Consider the following 23,027-nt stretch of genomic DNA (forward strand, 5'->3'; position numbering starts at 1 on the left):
ATCCCTCTGCATTTTCTCCTCACTCTGCATTTTCTCCTCATAACAACCCTGCAAGTTAGGTTAGGCTAAGAGATAGTGACAGGTCCAACAAGCTTCCAGTCTGAGCAGGAACCTCAGTCTCTGTAGTCTTAGTCCAGCTCTCTAACCGCTACTCTACACCGGTTCTATCTTCTATTGTGCAACTTACTGATCAGCTAGTAGGATCCAAATACTCTCTTCAAAATGTGGTCCTGTTACTGTTAATAACTGAAGAGTGCAGGATATTCCTCTGTTTGCTTCAATGTCTTTTGTGTGAGGTATGTTGCTGCTTAGGGTGATCAGGCGTTGTTTTGACTGTTGCGCTTGCAGCCTGTCTCTTTGTCAAATGGATATTACAGTGACAAATAGTGCTCTTGCATTTCAGGTGGTACTGTGAAGGGAAAGAGCTTGAAAACTCACCAGATATTCACATCATCCAGTCAGGACAGCTGCATTCACTAGTAATTGTTGAAGCATTTGAAGAAGACACAGGGCGTTACTCCTGCTTTGCTTCTAACATCTATGGGACAGACTCAACCTCTGCAGAGATCTACGTAGAAGGTAAGGGCCTCTTTGGAACAGAAAGCGCTTGATAATTAACAAAAGGAAGTTTTACTGTCAACTTGGTTTTATGTGGCTTTGCTGCATAGTTGTTCCAAATGGAAATCAGTGATCCAACAGCATGGAATGCAAACAGTTCTCTCTTTGATAGAGTCAGGTACTTGAATTTATTTCTTCAATTAAAATTATTTGATAGACAATATTTGCTGGTTTTCCACAGACATTTGATTGGTCAATGTGAAACAGGATGCTGGACTAGATGGGCCATTGTCTTGATCCAGCAGGCTCTTTTTATGTTCTTATGAGTGAGGAGGAAATAGCTGTGCTGAAGGGGAGATAGACTTCTTATCAGCTAGGATAGATATGGCACAGGGTAATTAGCCTATTTACAATCTTTTAGATAGATGGGTATACAGACAGATAAACATAATCTAAATTTACTGTTTTACAGTCTGGTGTGAACATGGGCTGAGATGGGATGGATAACCTTGCTGCTGTACAGTACTCTTAAAAAAATATAGATTATAAGGCAGCATCTTATATCCTGCCAGGGTGACAGATACCCATTTGGGATGAAAGTGCACATCCTTTCCAATACCTCTTCCAGACTCTATGAGGTGCTCTATGAAAGGGCATGAAGGTGATATTCTGTATACTATACAGCTTCCAAATACAAAGAATATCACAGCTGTAATTTTTTTTAAATGCGATGCAACCACAAAAAAAGCAGTGATGCCTTAATAGTAGACATGTTGGCTGCAAAAAGTGGGCTTTAGCAAACCCACTTCGCTGTTGGGTGCAAGCACATTTTTTTGCTGTTGAATTAGCCCATATGTTGCTGTTCTATTATTGCTGTTGTTATGAAATTATTCTTCCTGTTGTTAGTTTTGTGCTTTATTGTTGTTCCCTTTGTTAAAACCCACTTGAAGAATGATTTTTGTGTAGGGTAAAAGTGGCATACAAATAAAGCGGTAATGATGATTTATTACACAAAAATATTGGCAGTGCCCAAACCAAAACACATTTTATGAATGGTGCTAGATTCCTATCTGCTCCTGCCATGGAGGGGGAAAGTACCTATTCATTGATTGAAGCTGAGTGGAAAGCAGTGCAGAAAAATGCTCACCCCAGCTAACCAACAGTTTAAAAGTAAGTATTACCCAGCCCACAAAGTCACAAAATGGTATTGGGAAGTTAGTGCACCTTCATACCAAATGGGTGTCTGTCACCCTGACAAAATTATCTTAAGGATAAAAGATGCTGTCTTATACCAAGTCAGAACTTTATAGCTCAGTCTTGAGTGGCACCGGATTTCCAGGGTTTCAGACAGGGAATCTTTCCCAGTCTTGCATAGGAACTTTTGCATACGAAACCAAACCTTGTGCTGTCCTGTCCTTCCCCGTGACACTTGCAACAGCAATTTCAGCCTTAGCTGGAAGAGAAATACTATTTTTTAGGAATATATCATATTGAAATTTGCACAATGGTACAGCACAATGTTCCTGCAAAAGATGCATAGGCCCAGGGAAAGATGCCAGGATCCATCTCTACAAGAAGTTAGTAATAATTGTACATTTATCACATAAATAAAAACCTCAGTGAGGAAGTTAAAAGGCATTATTAAATGTGATGCCACGTAAACTGACTTTTGGTTTCCCACAGGAGCCTCCTCTTCTGAATCTGAAAGCGACACGAGCACCAGCAAAGAAGAAATGGATCAGTAAGTCCATGTGTATGAGAGCTAAAATAGATTAGACATTGAAGATCCATTATTGAATTTCCCACCAATTTATATTTATTTTGAAAGCAACTGTGGGAGTGGCAGAAAATTGGGTCATGACGATAGTACTGTGAGTGGAGGTTGTCTTTCCTCCTGTGCCATTTTCCCAATCTAGATAATCTCTCCTAGGTCACTGTTTGTTCCATTAAAAGGGAAACTATACATGTACCAATTGGGGGGGGGAGAGCACATGCGGGGTGTGGGGGCAATCCCATTTGGAAAGATGGTGCAGGGTGGAAGGTAAACTGTAATTCTAATTAATACACACTTCTAGGAACATAGGAAGGCACACCCACAACAATCCTTTATTTTTTAAGTGAGATAAGTTGTACGTTGAAGTGGACATCATCTTACAAAAGGCATTCTCTTTTGTGTGAGAGAAAAGGGGGAATCTGCTGTTGGGAGCTTCTTTAGTCAAACAAAGGTTTTAAAAGCAAACAAAATGACCTATCCGTGAAACTTGCTTTCTTTGTAAATAAATATACCTTCTTGGATTTTTCCCAGATACCAAAACCGCACCAAGATCTCTTCAAATGTGCCTCCTCCTCCTGCTCCTCCTCCTGTTAATACCACCCATCAAGAAACACCGAAACCACAACCTTCTATGGTACATCCTGTGTCGATACCCGCCTACCATGTAAGAGAGATAAAAATTTATATCATTCAAGGAAGAGAAACTGTGTAAGCTGGAGATCGCTTGCATGTTTCCCTAAGAGACGGGTGGGCAATCTTTTGTCTGTCGAGAGATATATTATGTGCTTTTGGGGAAACCCTGTTTTAATTCTACTTCCAGATGATTTTGAAAAAGCCATAGCTCAGTGGTGGAGCACATGCTTCTCATGCGGGATGTCCCAAGTTCTAGTTCTGGAAAAGGTTCTTGCCAGACATCTAGGCGAGCTGTTGCCAGTCATTGTAGACAATCGTTAGATGGACTCCAGGAATTATTCAGCGAACGAGTGGGATAAGCAGTCAGGCTTCTAAAAAAGAGGGGAAATGTTGTGAAAAATGAACAGTTTGTGTGTCATCATGTCAGACCTTCTGGCTTCTCCAGAGGCTCCAGATGAAATGCTGAGGGTAATGTGGGACAGTTTTTATGTAACGCCCTTAGGAAAATGCACTGATCCTTCTCTGCAAAGTTTGCATCAAATTGTTTTCCTGTGTCATGTTTTTCACGTGGACTTCCCTCTTAATCTTGCACTGGAGGGGGTGGGAATTACTTAAGTGTCAGGACTGGGGGCTTCCCTAATCTGCTGCTTGATAGCTGTTCTTGTATCTTTATCTTCCTGTTTGCTTTTTAACCTCCAGAGTCAAAGCCCCACCAACTATTTACAAGGACTTGATGGAAGCCCCATAATAGCTGCTCCAGTGTTTACTAAGGTAACTTACTTATTGCTTTTCCACAATGAGAAACAAATAGATGCTATCAACAGGGACTTTAACCTAAAATGAAACAATATTTTTTTTTAAAAAAAAGAGGGTCCCTAACCGTCCCCAGGCTGTTTCCCCTTCCATAAAATATCCCTCTGAAGATCAGGGGTTTTGGGGTGGACCTCGAGTTGCATTCAGTGGAGCTCTGCTCATACTGGAGGAAGGGGGCAAGGAGGCAATGTTTATCAATTCTTCCTTCCCTATGCAATCCCCTGAACTTCCTGAATAAGCTGCTCTGTGGGGTTTGGGAAACCTCTGGGGGTGAGGACAGTGCAAAGTGAAGGAAGAATTGGCACAGATCAACTTCCATTGGGAAGCCTTTGATAGATCTTGGTTCTTTCTGCAATTGCAATTGCTGATCTGGATCCAACCCAGTGTTGTCAAGCGTGGTATCTAGAGTCACTTTTGTAGAAACATTTTTATGTGTGTGGCTATTTGAAAACACTACATGTCTCTGCACCGCAGAGTAAAGAAAATTCCCAGCACACATATACATTCAAAGGTACAGCTCTTCTTACTGCAACACAGACAACTATTGGCACATAATTATTCGGTTTTAATTTTAAAATTAATTTAAAACCATGTTGTGGCCTGTCTCTGCTTTAGATGCTACAGGAAATATCTGCCTCTGAGGGCCAGCTGGTTGTGTTTGAATGCAGAGTGAAAGGAGCCCCTTCTCCAAAGGTTGAGTGGTACAGAGAAGGGACGTTGATAGAAGACTCCCCGGACTTCAGGATATTACAGAAAAGTAGGCTTTCCTTTCATTGCAGACGTTTATCTGGAAAGGGTTGGCAGTACTGAGAGTTGCATGGGCGTAGCCAAGGGGAGGCAGGGAAGGGCAGCTGATTGATAAAAATCAATAAAAATACATAGCTAACTGAGGTTCTGCACCCCCTAACAAAAGGCTTGCCCCCCCATAACATAAATCCTAGCTATGCCCATGGAGAGTTGTTATATTTTGTTGTATGCTAGATGTAAATGCACCTGAATAATAAAAAGCAGTGAGCCATGGTATTTCCAGAACTTACGTTACTCTACCACAATCTGTAAAATAGTCATTGCTGTTTCTGTAGTGCATTTCAAGGGTTCAGGGTACTTACCATGTGTTTTCTCAGCAATCCTTACAACAACCTCTGCAAGGTTTGTCAGTGCGGTGTTTGATTTTTGTGATGTATTCTCATTGTAAGCAACTTTGAGCATAATTTTTTGTGGAAAGGAGGCACACACAGAGATGAAGTGGTGGTGTTGATGACATTAAAGAACTTGAATAAGTTAGGCCCATTCATTTTGATCGGTCTACTCTAATTAAAAAATAGCTAAGCCTCCCCCCCCCCATTAATTACCTGGTGGGTCCTTAGGGAAAATACTGAAATAAATATTGAATGGAGTAATGTTTCTCTTACTTTCCTTTAGAACCTCGCTCTATGGCTGAGCCAGGTAAGTACACTTCTTTAACTTATATGCATAAATGTTCCATTATTTGAGCCTTACCAAATGCCACTGTGGCATACACAGACTGAAGCAAAAAGTAAAAAAAATAAATAAATGACTGCAGTCTAGCATTCCAGTTCCTCTTCCAGAAAGTGCACAGAGACAGTCATGGCTAATGTATGTTTTTATATTCTTGTACACCGCCCTCAATTTTTATGAGAGGGTGGTATATAAATACTTTTATAAGTAAATCAATAGCTGGTATTTATTTATTTAGTCACGTGTTGTATTTGTATCCTGCTTGTCAGACAATTACTGTCTTCCAAAGTAGCTCACATCAAGGGTGGGTGGCGAGAGACTATCAAGCACTGCTGCCAAGTGTACAGACACACAGAAGGGAAGGGAGAGGAATCATCAGCTAGTTAAGGCCAGAACGAAGAGGTGAGCTATGTGGGCATTTATATCCAGTTGGGGCCAGGCTGATGTTCCTTGCTGGTGTTCTTCCTTGAATAGCAGCTGGCATCTGAGCTTTAGCCAATGGATGGGGCCAGCCTGTTCTTTTCCCTCATGCCTGCAGTCCCAGGACAACCAGCAGTTGGGGGTTAAGTGCTAATTCTGCCAGAGATGGGGGAAGAAAGTCCTTGCAGCTGCTCCTTCTCTGGCTAATGGATGAGGCCAAGTTGGTCACTATGCTTTTCCTAGGAGGCAAGCACAGTCTCCCATTGGCCTCAGTCCATGGCTGATTGCAGAGGCCAGAATGTGCTGCCTTCAGCTCTGCAGTCCCTGTGTAAGAGAAACAGACACGTTTTCTGCAGCATTGTGCTACATTATCAAGCACTCTGCTCTACCAAGTGTTGGATTGCTGGCATGGTGGTGGGTCTGCTGCCTTTTATATCGTTTGCTGTTGAGAGTAACAGAGATGTTATCTGCTGTGAAGTTTACCACCAGAGTCATCTAGCCAGTAGGCCAGGCCCTTATCTCCCTTACCCCTTATAGGCCAAATATGACAGATGGGGCGAGGCACCCACCTGTCGATCACCTGATGTTACAATGATGTCAGCTGCCTTGAAAGCACCATGCAGGGCTTGCAAAGAGCCCCAAACGATGTGCTGCAGTGCTGCTGATAAGCAGACTTGAAAGGGATTCACTGCGCAGTCAGGTTCCCTACAAGAGAGCTCAGTCACACAGCCAGCCACATCTCTACCTGCCCCACACCTGACTTCACATCTGATGTCAGGTATGGGGCAAGTAGTTGTGAGGCGGGGGACAACAGGCCAAACTGGGACCCATGCTGGGCCCAAAGTTCCCCAACCCTCTGCAAAAGGAGCAGCAGCAATCATATATCTAGTTAATGAGTGTAAGCCGTAGTGAACTCAACAAGGTTTACTTCTGAGTAGAGATGTATAGGATTGTGCAGTCCTGTACATTTCTACTCAGAAGCAAGCCCCGTTGAGTTCAGTGGGACTAATTCCCAGACCTTTGGGTACAGGATTGCAGCCCTGAAAAGGCTGCTAACGCGGACACTAACTACTTTCATTGGTGGGGAGATAAGGATCCTGTTCTCTCCTGTGATTGCTCTTATTTCAGATCAGAGGATGGTCTTTTCCCAGGCTAGATGTGAATGAAGGAGTCAGTATTAAATCCCTTCTTTTCTTCGGTGCAAACTGTGCACCAGATGATGTAGGGATGTCCTATTTTTATCCTGCTTGCCAGTTGGAGAGTATTGTGTCACACCTCAGGCCATGCCAGTTATTCTCTCTTAACCCTCAGCTCCCCACATCCCCGCCCCACTCATGAAATCTGAGAGTACCACTTCAGGCATTCCACCTCTGAAACCGGAGAATGCCACGTCGTGCATTCTACCTCTTGAGAGGTGAATCCTGACTGTTACTAGATTTTTTCAATGCATTCCAAACCAGCGCAGATTTTCTGCAGGCAATGCTGAATTAAAGGGCATGGAGACCCCATGCAGTGCCATTCCTCTAGATCCCATTGATATGGCACTCCTTGTGCTCTCTGAAATGCTTTTGATGGTGAAAGAAGACTCACTTGTTTGTACATGATGTGAGAGAGCACTTCATAAAAGTGGCACAGACGTGCCCTTCCTGCAGGGACTGGCAGATGGGATGCCACCTGCTAAAAGATGTTGAGAGCGTTCACCTCAGAAGCACACGTTTTCCTCTCCCCAAAAGGCTGCTATCCCAGAGCAACTGAACAGGTTTAAATCCTGTGAGAGCCAAGAAGGTTTAACTGTGTACTGATTCTGACTACATGGGTTTTGGATAGTGACATCGTAAAAACAACACAAAAACAATTCACCTGGGTGTGTGTGGGTGTGTGGGTGGGTATGAGATTCGGCACTTTTCAGAACTTTAGACTTATAAGATGCTTAAAGGTGGTACTGAAGGGTAAAGAAAATGCTATCCTGTCAGCCAATAGACATTTGGAGTATACACTCCAATGAAAGGTATAGACCATACAGAAAGATAGGTGAAAAATAGGTGCTAGTTTTCTTGGAATCATAGACATTTTTAGTTTGAAGCAGCCCTGGACGTCATCTTGTCCTTGCTCAGTCCAGGAATCTTGCAGTTGTAGCAGCCCTGACAACATGCCATGTTTAAGGAAAACCCACCACCTCCAAAGGCTGTCTGTAAGGTTTCCTTACAGTATCCACATATTTTACTTCAGCCATCTAGGGCAACAGAGAAGAGGTCTGCTCCATCTTCTGTGTGGCAGCCCTTCAAATATTTGAAAACCACTACCAAGTCTCCCTTTAACTTTCCCTTCTACAAGCTAAACATACTATTTCAATTGTTACTCATGGGGCTTGGTTTCCTATGAAGCAGCCTCAGAACATGTTTGCATTTATACTGTATATATGGAGGCATATATATGGAAACAGTTTCCATCTTCCATGACTCCGGTACCTGAAATCTGTTTTTCTGAGACAGCATCAAAACCAGCAGCCTAAGACATTCCCCTGCCAGTTGAAAATTTAACCAGCAATCTCTTCCCAGTCCCCTGCCTTCCCCAAACTAATATAGGGACATAGGAAGCTGCTTTATGCCGAATTGGGCCATTGTTTCACCTAGCTCTGCATTATCTGCATTAACTGGCAGCTGCTTTCCAGGATTGCAAGCAGAAATCTTTCTCAACCCTACCTGAAGATGCCAGGGATTGAACCTAGGACCTTCTGCATTTAAAGCCCTGCCACTGAGCTATGGCCCTTCCCCTTCAAGAGCCATAATCCCTGAGCCTCATTACAACAATGCATGGAAATTTCAATGCAAGTTACGGAAGAGAACATCCTGGTGGATTGTGTCTCATGGGCCAGATCTGCCTGTTGTTCACTCTTCTGGCTTTGATGGTGCTCAAAATTAGCCCCTTGCTTGATATTTGATAGTGTCAGCTCTGGGTTGAACGGCCACTTTCCTCCACATATTGTGATGGCTACCAGTATTTTGAAAAATGCCACAGACATGTCTACTACTTTCTGGTCATGCAACAAAGAAACAGCAACTCCGTTGCCAGCTGAGTGTAATTATTAAAGTAGTCCCAAACAGGTCACACTTGGAGGGCCCCCATTTATTTGGTACCCTACCCTATTGCATGATAATTTTATTTGTTAATTCGCGCCTGCTCTGTGGTAAAATTTGCCAATTCCGTTGTGATGGTTTTCAGAGGAGATTTGCACGTTGGTCATTGCGGAGGTGTTTTCAGAAGATTCTGGGAGTTTTACGTGCACTGCAAGCAATAAATATGGGACAGTCTCCAGTACAGCTCGCTTAACTGTAAAGGGTAAGAAAAGACTGTAATAATCCCTTTGCAATAATCAGAGACATATTGATATGTGGCCTGAACTTCAGAGAATATAGAAAAGAGTTTGGGTTCAGCAAGGAAGCAGCCTTTCTCAAATACATTTCCTCCATTGTGAAAATATTTCAATCCAATCTGGTGACATATCTCAGTTGAACGTGCCTAAAGACACCAATTTCATTAAAAGTTTGTATCATAATAATAGGGGGGCTTATTTTTTTGTTCAAGTGTTTCAAAATTATTGATTAGTATTGTGTGCTTGTGAAGGGGTGGCTAAACTGAAACAAATAAGTAAAATGTGACAAAATTTAAAAGGCGTATTAAAATATTAGTCTTGATCCACAGATCCACATGTCAGTGGGGTTCTAATGGCTTTTATTTCACTAGGCATACATTTAAAGTTCCTCTCATCCATGTTCCTACTAGTCAGGATTCATAAATTTGACTTCTATCACTCTGTTTTCACTGCTTTCTTGAGTATTTTTAATCAGGATTGTGCAGTTACACTGCAGGAAGAGCAGACCATTTTAACTGCTCCTTATCTGTTACACCAACAAACAAGCCTTGTTTACACCAATTGCAAGAAAATAAAGTTTAGAGTATTTTAGGTCTCTCTGATTAATATGTGTATGCTGTCACTGTAATCAAGTTCAGCATACAGTATTTGGGTCACAGGCACCTCCAAAGCACACATCCCCCCCAAAAAATCCTAAAATATTTTGTCTTGCTTTCAGTAACCTCATATGAGTGACAAAGCTTGCACACCACTCAAAATGCATTTTGCCCCTTCTGTGCACCCCTGTTGTCACTGATTTGTGTAATGCTTAACTGTATAACTGTAATGCTTGCTATTCCAGGACCTGAGGACCAGAATAATAATGCTGCTCTCCATACTATAAGTTCTATCAGTTTAGTTGCTGCTGAGCAGCAGCCTTCTGCACCTGCCGCTTCACTTCCACGGGTGGATCAGCCTCCAAAGCCTAAACTGGAAGGAGTTCTTGTAAACCACAATGAACCTCGGTCAAGTTCCAAGATAGGCCTTCATGTGCACTTTAAGCTTCCGGAAGATGATCAAGGAAGTGAAGCTTCATCAGAGGGTGGAGGAGCGCCTACAAATCAAACCAGACCAAACTGCTTCCCGGATAAGATCAATGGACAGATATTTAAAAACCAGGAGCTAACCTCACCGTCAAAAGAGCCACCTCCTGTGCTGGCTAAACCAAAACTGTAAGTAAGAAGGCATTTTTAAAGCTTTAGCTGTGTCTGAAATGGAATTCCATTTTAATTGTTACTTATATTCTTTTTTCAAACAGAAATTATATTATGTATAATATGTATAGTATATTATGGCCTGATTCGCACGTCACAATGGTTTTCTTAAGGGCCCTAATAAAGATTTCATCCATTTTTGTTTTTGTATGCAGGGATCCCACCCAGTTAAAACAGCTACACACCCAGGTCTTGCTTGAGCAACAGCAAACACAGCAACCATCCCCCCCACCTCCAAGAGAGTTGCCATTCAATACTGGCACACTGAACTCTGCTACTTCAGCCAACCAGCAACAGCCTTCATCGACTACATACAAGCAAAACAAGGGTCCCTCGACACAGACATTCACCTACACCCGTCCTAAGCAGTTCCTGGCATCTCAGAACACCACCCCAGCCGTCAGCTCCCCTTCCAGCTCCCCCATGCCTTCGTTCAGCAACATACCACAAGGATCCCAGAGGACAACCAACAAGGAGAACTTCTTAGGATCCCCACCAGCCCAGACAAGGCCTCCAGGAGGGTTGGCAAACCAAACTGAGCAGCCTCTTACAAGTCCCAAAGAACCTGTGTTGCCACCACTATTGCTTTCTGTATCTAGCCTGAATCAGTTCCAGCCCCAAAATGTGCCTCCTACTCCTCTCTCTCCAACTGGTCGCATTCAGAACCCGGTAGCCTTCCTCAGCTCTGTTCTACCTTCTCTTCCTTCTACACCCCCAACGAATGCCATGGGTCTACCTAAAAGTGCGCCAACTCCGTAAGTGATGAAAATGTTACACATTCAAGTTAGTACAAGGGAGCCATTGTGAAAGAACAGACAGGGATGGTTTGTCCATAGGAAACATCTGCCAAATAATAATTGTGGGGTAGGGTGTTTTGAGCACAGTTAACAAATTGGCCTCCATTGTTAGAACCTATACATTGATGAGCTCTTGAAAAAGGAGGGAAAGTGGTCCTTTGAAGGAAAGCTCTCCAGGAGTCTGTATACAATATCACAGGCAAGGTTATTTTTAATATTCTGTATTTAGAATCTCTATCCCCAATAGGAAAGTGTATGGTAGGGAAGAGGAGGATCTTTTTACCATGCATGCTTATTCATTCTGTCACACCACTATGTGCTTTCTTGGGAGTTCTGAATTCCACTTAGCACTTTCTATTCTTTTGCCCGGGGGTAGGAAAAGACTATTGATACATCACTGTATGAACCAATTGGGACAGATCGTCTGGGGATAGAGACCCAAAAAGGGTCAGATGTGGCATGTTAGTATGTTTAGTGGAGTGTCACCGGTATGCCTTGTATCTTATTAGCTAAACATCCAGGTGCTGCCATTTCTGTCTTCCATTGTTTGGAAGCGATGATCAAATGAATGAGGTTGAACAGACTAAAACTTAATTCAGACAAAGTTGGAGCAGGTGTTAGTATGAAATCCTTGTGCCCTGGTGGGGTTAAATATTGATATTAATTAATAAAGGTTACAAACAGTGCTTTTTTTCGGGGGGGACGCAGGGGGATGCATACCCCTAAACATTTTGTGAATCTAAGTTTGGCCTCATCGAGGGGCAGTATTTCAATATGAGTAGAAAAATGAGAGTGCCCCTAAACATTTTTTTAGGGGGGGGAAAGCACTAGTGGGAAGCAGGTTTTGTGGTCCCTACAGCAATTTTTTATCAGCTTTTATATTGCACTGGCCATGCTGCTTCTTTGAGGACAGGGATCCCACCAAGCTGATGTCATCCTTTGCAACCACCAGACCTTATTATTGCAAAGAGTTTCAGTTGCATTTTGCTTCACTTTAACTGCATTTTTAGCTTTGGTTAATTTATTTTTAACAGAAGTTTGTGGCATCTCCAGGAGCTTTATACTTGAAAAGCTGGATAGTATATGTAATAGTTATCCAGTGGATCACAGCTGCAGTCTATTTAGAACTTGCCATCCTCTTTCTTCATAATGATTGGGATCATTGACTAAGACCTTGGTTCCAGACTGTGTGTGTGCACTAGCAAGGGCTATACCACTCAGCCCATGAAATAAATTGCAACTGCACTGATCAGCTGTTTGGTGTAGAGGGTGAGAATTGAAGTCCCCCTCATTGCATCATAAGTTACAGAGCTGGGTGTACTCAATCCACATATGGACCCTAGCTGGATCTGAACAGCTTCTTTTGGTTGGCAGTGGTTTTTTGTAGAAAAATGAAAAGAAGCATGGGTTAATGAAATGCTAAAGCAGCATTTTAACAGAAGATTTGTTTTGTAGTGGAAGCCAGGGAACGGTGAAGAAAAATCTTAGGCCTTTGCCACTGCCAACAGAAGATTCAATTAGAGATCACAAAGCTGCTGTTGTCAAGGACCTGGAGAAAAGACTGCATTTACGGGATGATGCATTTCCACATGGCCCACAGGTAAGAGCACTGCCTACTGTTTAAACATGTGCTCTTCTTGGACCTTCAGCCCACACCTTGCTTCACACACCCAACACACTAGGCTCGCAAAATATCACACTGCATGGCATTATTCCCGGGGATAGTGTGACATTTTACTGGCATTATAGGCACATAGACTGGCCTAATGTTTAGGATCAGAACATTAATCACTGTCAGCAGGGCTGCTGATGAGAACTCTTTTGTGTATATTCAGGTGCAGCATCATTTTCTGGTATGGTGGGGCAAATGGCAGGGCCCTACAAGACCTGCTACAGCTGCTGCTGCTGCTGCTTTCTGGCATCCTTTTTTAAAGCCATTTTCTGGGTGGCAGTGCTCATCCCAGCACAGTGAAGAGAAGTACCAGGTGAGGCTGCATCCACCCCATCTTAATTTGAGAAGAATTCCTCTGGACTGCTATGCTAGAGTCCAGAGGCATTCTGGGGAAATTAAGTTGGCAGTGGCTGCTGCAGCTGCTCCACCAGGCACTTCTCTTCTCACCGCCAGTCTTGGCACTGCAGCTTCTGCTCATTGCTTCCTGTTAAGCTTATTGGAGGGATGGCAGAGGTGGAGCACCTGTCAGGGAGTTGATGTTTGATATATTTTTTAAGGGTTCTAATCCTTAAGGAAATGGAGTTTGGCTTGAAATTGTGTGGACAATGTCTAGTGACTTCTCAGAAGGGGAGAAGACTGAGTGATCAGTGGTGAGAGCTTCTGCTGCTTATATAGTTCTTTGATTCACTTCTCAGATCAGAGATGAGCTTTCTTGAGTGCTCATAGCATCTTTGCAAGTGACCAGAAAACTGATCTCCTAGGATGCAAGAGACTTGTAAACTGTAGTTGCTGATTGCCGCTAGTTCTAATGAACCAACAAACCTACCATAGAGATATCAAAATTTTCAAAAGTAGGGAGTCCATGGCTTGGCTTTTGAAAAACTGGGGGCTCCGCGGTACTTAGCCAATAGGGAACCATGGAACTAATGGATATCAGAAATACAGTTGTTGTTATTTGTGGCTTTCTACCAAAAAAAAAAAAAGAGTTTTGCCTCAAAGCGACTAAGAATTTAAATGTATTTGTAACCACACGGCAAATGTTTTATGATGCCTCTAGACATAAGTAGTACAAGAGAAGGGAAAGAAAGGAGGAAAGAGGGTGATGGAGAAGTAAACATTGTTTGATTCCTAAAAATCAGAGTTTTGGATGGGGTTTCTTCTCACCCAAGATGGAACTTTGAAAAATATGATAGCCCTGTTTGAATTGGGAGCAGTTGCAGGATAAGTGAATGTGATTGCTCCATGGTGTAGGGGAAAGTACTGTTGCACACATTAAAATATATTCTATTTTTAACTGTTGTTTCACTTGACCCAGATTTGAGCTCTGTTGCTGAAAACAGATTCAAGGGCCAAGTGTGGTGACTTGGAGTCCAGTTAAACTCTGACCTTGTTCCTGTATATATAAACGTGAAGTAGCACATAGGAATGTACTAGTGACAATGCAGGGGCAATTTTTCGTCTTCAACGGGTTTGCGAGGAGCTCCCTATACAAACTTAGCTGTAGCTGCCACGCAGTGCATGTAAATCAGCTGTCCCCACCCTTGCCCAAATATTTATATTTACAAAAGGAAATCAGCCTGGAGGTAGACTGCCCACAGGCAATAACTTAGGTGATATGGTTTGTTGACAGCTCTGGGGACATAGTCACCTGCCAAACCACTTCTAGTAAGTCACAGGCACATGATGGGTCTTTGCAGATGAATCATAGGTGCTAAAGTCTGTACTTGCTGAAGCGGTGAGATGAATTTCTTAGAAGGCTACTGTGAAATACCACCCAATCCTTTATGTTAACGGCGTAATAACTCCTTTAGAAACAACAGTCACTTTGTGCTGATGAGAGCATGAGCTATTTATTTATACATGATGTGATTGAACAGTGAGCCAAGAACTTTGAGGCTGTAATCCTGTGCACACTTACCTGGGAGTAAGCCCCACTGAACACACTGATATTTACTCCTGAATTGATGTGCATTGGATTGTATGATATGAAATGTTAATTTTTAACCATCTTTAATTACCGTGGTAATAGATTGTGATTGCCATTTACTTCATTGTCGTTTCATCCAAAGCATTTTCATTCTTTCCATCTCTTCATCTTTCATTTCCCAATATTTTCAGCAATTGACCACTTGGGGTGGGGTCTAAATGTACTTGCTCTAGGATATTTTTTGTGGCGGTGGTGAGGAGTGTACCTTAGACCAGGCACCTACCCTTAACCTGGGAGAAGTGGAACATACTAACATGCCACATCTGACCCTTTTTGGACACTCCACAAGAAGTGTGAATGGCTGCACTTTTGGGGTGCTGGGCCCCTTTGCAGATCTTGACATCACAGCAAATGCCCAACTGCACCGCATTCTGGTGCCAACCCAAGGGACCAGTGTAGTTTGTGTGAGCAATAAAAAGTTTGTTCATTAGTTTGTTGTATTACAAGTATGTTTAAAGCACTTGATGTTTTAAAAATCAGGTTTTCTATATCAGTGATAGATCTGGGTTTAATTAATAGTTTTTATAAAAGCTGAATGTAGAGTGGCAGAGAGCAGAGTTCTAAAGCCCTTCAGAATCATCAGCTTAATTTATTGGGCTGACCTTTCCCAGAAGTTCTGCTGCTCTTTTTGCCAGCATCTGCTTGTGCTGCTCACACCGTGTCGTGTGTCCTGCCTCAATTCCCACCTGTCTTCCTGAGCTGAGGTAGGGGAAGCTGCATGAAAGAAACAGGTGTAATATGTTAATGTTGCCCCTACGTGAATCTGCCCAGTGACATCTCAACAAGTCATTCCTCCTGCATATTTTGTGCTCCAGTGGCTTAGGTTTTAAAGATATAGTTTTAATGTTGTTTACTGTTTCTGATCAGTTGTACACTGCCTTGCTGGTTTACAGAAAGGCAGTATAGAAACATTAACAATAAATAAATAAATACCCATTACCCTGTTTCCTCACCCCTCTCTTTTCTTCTGCCCCACCCCTAAAACCCCTGACTGCCCCTGCTCTGTGGCCTCCTTTAGTCCTTTGGCTTGAGCTGCGATAATGCCTCTTGCTTGGAAGCCCTCCTGCTCTCCTCTCCCCTCTGGTCTCCCAGAACCAGAAGAGGTATGAAGAGGGCAGAGCAAAGAAAGGCACGGTGACAAAGTCAGGCAGGAGTGACACTTTCAACCCTTCAGTGTCGAGTTCAGGATACACACCTGCTTTCTGTGTCCACCAAAACATTTGACAGAAATAATTGCTAAGGAGCCTCCTCCCTACTGAGCATGTGCACAGAAATCCTCCCTAGCAACTCAACAAAAGTATTTCTCTCCCCTCAGCAAACTCTCCTTGCTTTCCTGAAAGGGGAGAGTTCTCACTGAAAATAATGGAGCCGCAGTTTGCTAGTCGTTCCAGCAGCTCCATCTTCTGGCTTCAGTCCTAGTGTGCCATTGGTTTCTGTGGTGAGGTCAGGCAGAGCTGAAAGCTGAGGCCCCATCAGAGAGAAGGATGTCCTCTGCTGGGTTGCTTGCAGTGGCAGACCTTGGCGTCTCAAATTTCTGTGGTGCCCTCTGTCATGCCAAAATCTGGTGTGTGTCCCCCTCCCCAACTCCCTCCTTCTGCTGGATGTCACAGTCGCAGCGCCCCAGAATCTCTATGCCTGGTGCAAATGAACTGGTCGAGATCCCCTAGATGTGCCTTTGTTGCTTGGATTGGATAGCATTTGCAGGGAAGTTTCCTTGTGTTTTGCCAGCCACACAATAGCTGCTGCAATAGAAGGGGCTCTGATTGCTACCAGATGACTTGTTTATTGAGCATTTATCCGAATTTGTTTGCAGAGAGGTTAGATGACACTGTATTGAGTAATTGCTATCCCACAATTTCCAGTGCATCTTCCCATCATTTTTCCTACCGGGGTCTGCTCATTTTTTGTTACAGGGCCCTAGCATTCTGCCCATTTTGAAACAGAAAGAAGGCCTCAGGCTGACTGTTTTTGTTCCACTCGTATCAGGCTTGAACAACTTCATTGGAGAGATTCTGGGTTTATTTGTTCAGTTTCCTGAAAATGTTGCAGAGCAGAGCGCTATAGTCTTCTTTAATGCTTTTATGCAAACAGAGTACAGAATATACTCTGATTTATCTTTCAGTCGTATATGCCAAGAATTAATGTTAGTTTTCCCAATTAATTATAATATTTTAAGGAATATGAGAATGAACAAAACAACAAGAATGTCCCAAGCTTTATTTATGTTTCTTATTGTTTAAATCCATGCTACCACATAGTCCCCTTTAAGTTAATTCAAAATAGCCAAAGGAAAAGGACAAATTTTAACAAAAAGCAACATTTTATTGATTTTGAAAATGGTATCTCCTTGTAAGTACAAAGGAGAAATAGCCCACAGGGCTGCTGCAGCCATCCTCAGCCATACACAGCCCATAGCTGTCAACTTACAGATTTGAAAATAAGGGACCAGCAGCCTTGAAAATAAGGGACCAGCAGCCAAAATAAGGGACCTGCGGCCTCACCTGTTCTAGGCACTCCAGTCTTGCTGTCCTCCTGCAGTCTGGTCATACTCATGTTGGTAGCTTCGAGAACACTGTCCAGCCAACTTTGTAACCAGAGGCCACAAGGCCTATGCAGCCTCAACTTAAGATGGCTCCCCGGCCTGGCTTTGCACTGCAAAGTTTGCAGCAGCACGTGCAACAAAATGGCGTCCAGCATTCAAAACCCCCCTCAGCTTGCATTAACTAGCCACACACAAGGCATGCAAGCTCCACCCCCCCAGTCGTTCTTAGACTTCTTAGTGGGTGAGCAACCCAGCCAAGCAACACAGTTGGAGCCTCCCTCCTCCCTGGCCGGCAGGGAGGGAGGGAGGGAGAGGAGCTGCTTCCTTTGAAATTTAAGGGACATCATTTAAGGGACATTTAAGGGACATCCATCAATAAGGGACAGCAGCGGGACATGGCACTGGAATAAGGGACTGTCCCTTCAAATAAGGGACACTTGACAGCTATGACACAGCCCTCTGTTGTTACCAGAGAACACTTAAAGCAAAGACAGGGAACCTATAGCTCACATATATTGTTGAATTCCAGGTCCTGTCAGGCCCAGCCACCATGGCCATTGTTCAAGAATGAGAGATTTATAATCCAACAACATCTGGATAGCCACAGGTTCCCCCATCCTTGTTTTTAAGGTGTTTGTTTCAAACTTTACAAGAGGGTGGGGGGAGAAAGGAAGGTCTCTCAGTCGTCCCCACTACCTCCATGTAGTAAGAAGGAACTGAAATTTTTTTTTTTACCTCAGAATTTGCAATTCAGCTCCTCATTTTAACCAGTGGGGACTTTTTAGTTCACATCACTGGGAGTTAAACTGTCCCTTCCAGCTTGTAAAATACTTTGTGCTCTCTTATTTATTTGAAATGGTGTGTGCACTGCAGTGCTGGGTGATTAATCAAACCTCACACCACGTGTCACTTCTGAAACTCCCTTCTGTTGCCTGTGCTAGGTTTTATTAAAATTATGCCCATATAAATCATCATAACATTTTCCTAATCCCATTACTTCCCTCTACCAGAGAGCAACCTATGATGAAAATCTGGCTCGCAAGCTTCAGGGACCAAGCAATGATACCCCAATCTTCAACTTTACAGCTCAGGATGTATCTAAGGTACAACCCTGCTAACCCTCCCATCTAGGCTTCATATGTAAATCTGATGACTAGAATTTGAAAATCTGAAATTCAGCCATTAACACAATTGGAAGTGGCAGGGAGTGTGTGTGTGTGTGTGTGTGTGTGTGTGTGTGTGTTTATTTCTTACAGAAAATACCTCCATGATAATTCTTGACAATTGGTTGACAGTAATTGACATTTTTTGACAATTATGAAGCTCCCAATTTGTTAAGAACAAGAAGGCTATACTTCAAGACAGATGTTCTGTAAACCCATATAGTAAAGAAGCTCTAAATTCTAGAAGGACATTAGCTCTATGTGTTATTACTTAGTTAGCTAGATAATCGAATCCTATCCCAAAGTACTTCACAGAGACACTATTATTCCCAGTTTATAGGCTAAGAAAGTGTGACTTGTCAATTCACATTTTTACAGTTTTAACATGGTACAAAAAGGGCTCATTTAATGATAAAATATACAAAGTGAGCATATGTGCATACTAAATGCCCAGGTTTCTATCTGCAATAGAAGCAAAAGCAATGATTAAGAGAGGTCTGGGCTCCTGTTTCTGTGCATATTGCAAGGAAACCCACACATTTAAACACATATGCTGACTGTTGCACATCTAGTTTGCCCTCCTTTAATTAGTTAATTAATTAATTTTATAAAATTTATGTACCGTACTACTTGATTGTAAAAAAACCCTCAAAGCATTTTATAAAAAGGGGAAAATTCACAACCATACTTTTAAAACATACAAAAGTTAAAATATTAAGCCAGTTTAAAATTACCTCAAGTTAAATACGTCAAGTGTGAATACTACATCTATTGACTGAGCTGAGATATATGATTTCGGGGATCCAGCACTTCCCTGGTTCAGACTGACCTTAGTTTTAGCAATTTTGGAGGCTTAGATCACAAAGCAATAAGCAGAATGTTTGACCTTTTTTATCTACTCCCATGGAATAAGTGCTTTCAGTTGGCAACTATTAGAAGCTCATGCCTTTCTATTTTGCAAAGGCATTCTGTAACAACCATCAGAAGCAAGTAACTGAGACAGGAATTTGCTCCATTTTGTATAGCAATTTGCTGAGGCATGCTTCATGAAAGAGAAAACTAAACAAGGTGAAATTCTAGAAGGATAGGCTTTGCATGCCAGCTGGTGAAAAGCCATGAAGCACGGCCAACCTGTAGGTGATCTGACGACTCCCATCTAGTGGTGGACTCATGGCTTCATGGCTCAGTCTTTCACTGTTGGATGAACTTAGGAAAACCATTCTCCTTAAGGACATGTTTTAAGGATCAGATTCAATGTGATGCCCCGCACACACTGAGAGAGAAAAAGAAAAGAAAGATTCCCCATAGCACTGGGGGAAGAGGGACTTAACCATCCCCACCACATAGCATTTTCCCAATTAAAACTGTCCTGATGTTATCTGCCCTGCAGTGAAAGATTTATAGGAAGTTCGGTTTAAGAGTAGTCCATAGCCCTTCAAATTCCAAAAACAAACGTTTGATTCCATGCAAGGAGGAAAGATGGACATTAAAAAAATAACGCACACAAGAAAGCCCACTATCAACTTGTTTGTTCTCGTTGTCAGATTTAAGATAGATTGGGACAAAATTAAAACAACCAATATTTATTTATTTAGAAGGAGTACAATACTGAATACAAAAATACACCATAAAAACAATAAAACAGTATCCTAAAAACAGAGATACAATGTACAAACCAGTAAAATGGTATTATATAAACAATAATTCAGTAGTAAACAGGATCTAGTCAAATGAGTCATGGAAGTACCTGTCAACAATTATCTAAGTTATTTTTAGCTTGGGATACAAATTTTTATAACTAATTCAGTTACATAACATTGTGCATCCATGACCTGGAAGGCAGTTAAGTATACTGCTCTCAAGACTTTCCCAGGGAAGGGAGAAATTAAAGGGGAAATGTCTGGTTATTTCATAACACAATAACAGCACACGTAACATATGTTTAAACTCTTCATTAGCACATGGACAGGTATCATATGGTGGGTGCCTGCATGGTTTTCCCCGCTGGAAAAAACATGTTTTGGAGTGGGAGAGGGGTGCTTTTATGCAGGAAAACGTCATGAGGGAAGGGGCCGAATCCCCTCCCCCAGTGCCACAGTCCTGATCAAATTTGGGGACTCCCTGCAACTGCTAATAAAGGTAAAGGTACCCCTGCCCGTACGGGCCAGTCTTGACAGACTCTAGGGTTGTGCGCCCATCTCACTTAAGAGGCCGGGGGCCAGCGCTGTCCGGAGACACTTCCGGGTCATGTGGCCAGCGTGACATTGCTGCTCTGGCGAGCCAGAGCCGCACACAGAAACGCCCTAGCAAGCGGTCCCTATTTATCTACTTGCACCCGGGGGTGCTTTCGAACTGCTAGGTTGGCAGGCACTGGGACCGAGCAGCGGGAGCGCACCCCGCCACGGGGATTCGAACCGCTGACCTTTCGATCGGCAAGCCCTAGGCGCTGAGGCTTTTACCCGCAGCGCCACCCACGTCCCGCAACTGCTAATACTTTTCTTAAAAAAAGAGGGAAGAGTTGTGATTAAGATCTTCCACCTTTTGCCTAGTCCTAGTCAGGTGTTAAGCTGACACTTAAGAAGCTTCAACCTGCCAGTCTCTGTGTGATGGAAAAGTAAGTGTGTCCTCTCTGATATCTATGCAGTTCCATTAATGTTTAATGCTCCCGAGAAAAGCCAACACATGCAGGAACTATTTTTGTGCAATCCTCCTCTTTTTTGAAGATGAAGAATCTCACAAATTGGGGCCTCAGGATAAACAAACCAAGTATAAGAGGAAATGTACATGCTGTGTCCTTTCATGAGGCTGCAGGCCTCTAACCCTTTGTAGTTTAGCCAGGTGACATCAGGAGCAAGACTCAGGATAACTCAGGGTGGCTCCAAATGAAATGCTTATTGAGCATTTATCCTATTTTGCCTGAAGCTTACATGGATATTACACTATGTCCAGTCTGTTCGGTTTTTGTACTGATTTGCTTATGGGGTGTTTATATATTTTCTGTTAATCCCTTGCTCATTCTACACTTTTCAGTGCATTTTCCTGTCACTTTTCTATCTGCAAAATGTCTGGGAGGGTTATAAGTAGATTTGTTGTGTTAGGGCAACAGAACATTTTAAATCCACTTTAATTGCAAAAACCTAAATTTCTAGTACACACTTGAAGTCTCACACAAAATAGTGATGGTCTGAAGGCATTGTCAGTTCATTTTGGGGAGAGCAAGGGAAGGAAGCTGGAATGGAATGGAGAAATCCAAAACCCATTTGATCTCACCCATGGTAAAATCAGAGGTTGAAGTAATGTTTCAATGCTCAGGTTTCATTTGGAAAGGTCCTACTGCTTGGTTCTGGGGATAGCCAGTCTCTATGAAGATGGAGGAAACAACACTGAAGTATCTGCTGTGAACTGTGATTTCAGCAATATATTGGAGTACAAATTTTGTAACTAATTATGTCCCTCCACTGGGTTATATTGCAGGAATATAAAATTTCCAGCTTTGAGCAGAGGTTGATGAACGAAATAGAGTTTCGCCTTGAACGTACCCCAGTGGATGAATCAGATGATGAAGTTGAGCATGATGAGATCCCTACGGGCAAGTGCATTGCCCCAATCTTCGACAAGAGACTCAAGCATTTCCGTGTCTTGGAAGGGTACCCTGCTACCTTCACTTGCAAAATTGTTGGAATTCCTATACCTAAGGTAGGTGGTGCACAAAAATCCAACAGAAGGGAAGACCATGCTGGAGATGTGTTTTAAATGTATAGTGTATGTGAAGGCAAGTACAATGACTTGTGATCACCAAGTAAGTTGATTTGAATGTGGTGGTGAAGGGCTTCTTGGTGAACTGTTCAATCTGAAGTAGCCCTTGAGAAGAAATGAATCATTCTCTATTCAGTTGGATTTGCTTTTTGGCAAGTATGTATAGGATTGTAGCTGTAGCAACTATCAGAGACAGATTTAGGGGAGCACAACCAGTTCAGCTGCACTGGGGGTAGAGCCTCGGGGGGCACCGCAACAATGGTGTAGAATGTAGTCTGGTTGAGTTCAGTGAGACTTACTCTCACAGGTAAGTGTGCAGCCTAAGTCTCCTTTCTTTACAATCATGACAGGTATATTGGTTTAAGGATGGCAAGCAGATTTCAAAGAAAGATGGACATTTCAAGATGATCAGGGAGGGTGATGGGACATGCTCATTGCATATTGAAGAGACCACGAACGATGATGATGGGAACTATACATTCATGGCTGCAAATCCACAGGTAAGGGTTTACTTCCCTTTAAAAATGTATTGCAATTGACTAGTACCACTGTTATATCATAACCGTACATTGGTCTTAAACACCACAACAACAGCAGTGAGGAAGGAGACAATTTAATGAATCGTGTTACTTCTCTCCTATATCGTTCTGACAGGGGAGAATCAGCTGTTCTGGTCACTTACTGGTTCAAACTCCTCCAATGCGTGGTAGATTAACAACAGCAATCCAGTCACACAGGTAAAAACAACCAACAACACCTGATCCTTGGTGTGTAGATATATTGTGAGGTAAAGATGAGTGAACTGGG

General features: G+C 42.7%; 1 protein-coding gene across 5 annotated transcripts in view; it reads left to right on the top strand.

Moving 5' to 3' along the window:
- Positions 1-23,027, top strand: part of MYPN (myopalladin) — a 71,186-nt gene that overhangs the window by 43,555 nt on the left and 4,604 nt on the right. For 4 of the 5 annotated variants that reach the window (XM_053388409.1, XM_053388410.1, XM_053388411.1 and 1 more), the window contains 14 exons: positions 404-579; positions 2,242-2,299; positions 2,864-2,996; positions 3,665-3,736; positions 4,394-4,535; positions 5,201-5,224; positions 8,900-9,016; positions 9,892-10,261; positions 10,459-11,058; positions 12,556-12,700; positions 18,312-18,404; positions 21,939-22,160; positions 22,571-22,720; positions 22,875-22,957. In XM_053388409.1, coding sequence (XP_053244384.1) covers positions 404-579; positions 2,242-2,299; positions 2,864-2,996; positions 3,665-3,736; positions 4,394-4,535; positions 5,201-5,224; positions 8,900-9,016; positions 9,892-10,261; positions 10,459-11,058; positions 12,556-12,700; positions 18,312-18,404; positions 21,939-22,160; positions 22,571-22,720; positions 22,875-22,957 — 2,385 coding nt within the window. The remainder of the gene's footprint in view (positions 1-403; positions 580-2,241; positions 2,300-2,863; positions 2,997-3,664; positions 3,737-4,393; positions 4,536-5,200; positions 5,225-8,899; positions 9,017-9,891; positions 10,262-10,458; positions 11,059-12,555; positions 12,701-18,311; positions 18,405-21,938; positions 22,161-22,570; positions 22,721-22,874; positions 22,958-23,027) is intronic. The other variant, XM_053388408.1, reaches the window with a different exon arrangement.

This window comes from Podarcis raffonei, chromosome 5 (genome assembly GCF_027172205.1).
Source record: "Podarcis raffonei isolate rPodRaf1 chromosome 5, rPodRaf1.pri, whole genome shotgun sequence".
Taxonomy (NCBI): Eukaryota; Metazoa; Chordata; class Lepidosauria; order Squamata; family Lacertidae; genus Podarcis; species Podarcis raffonei.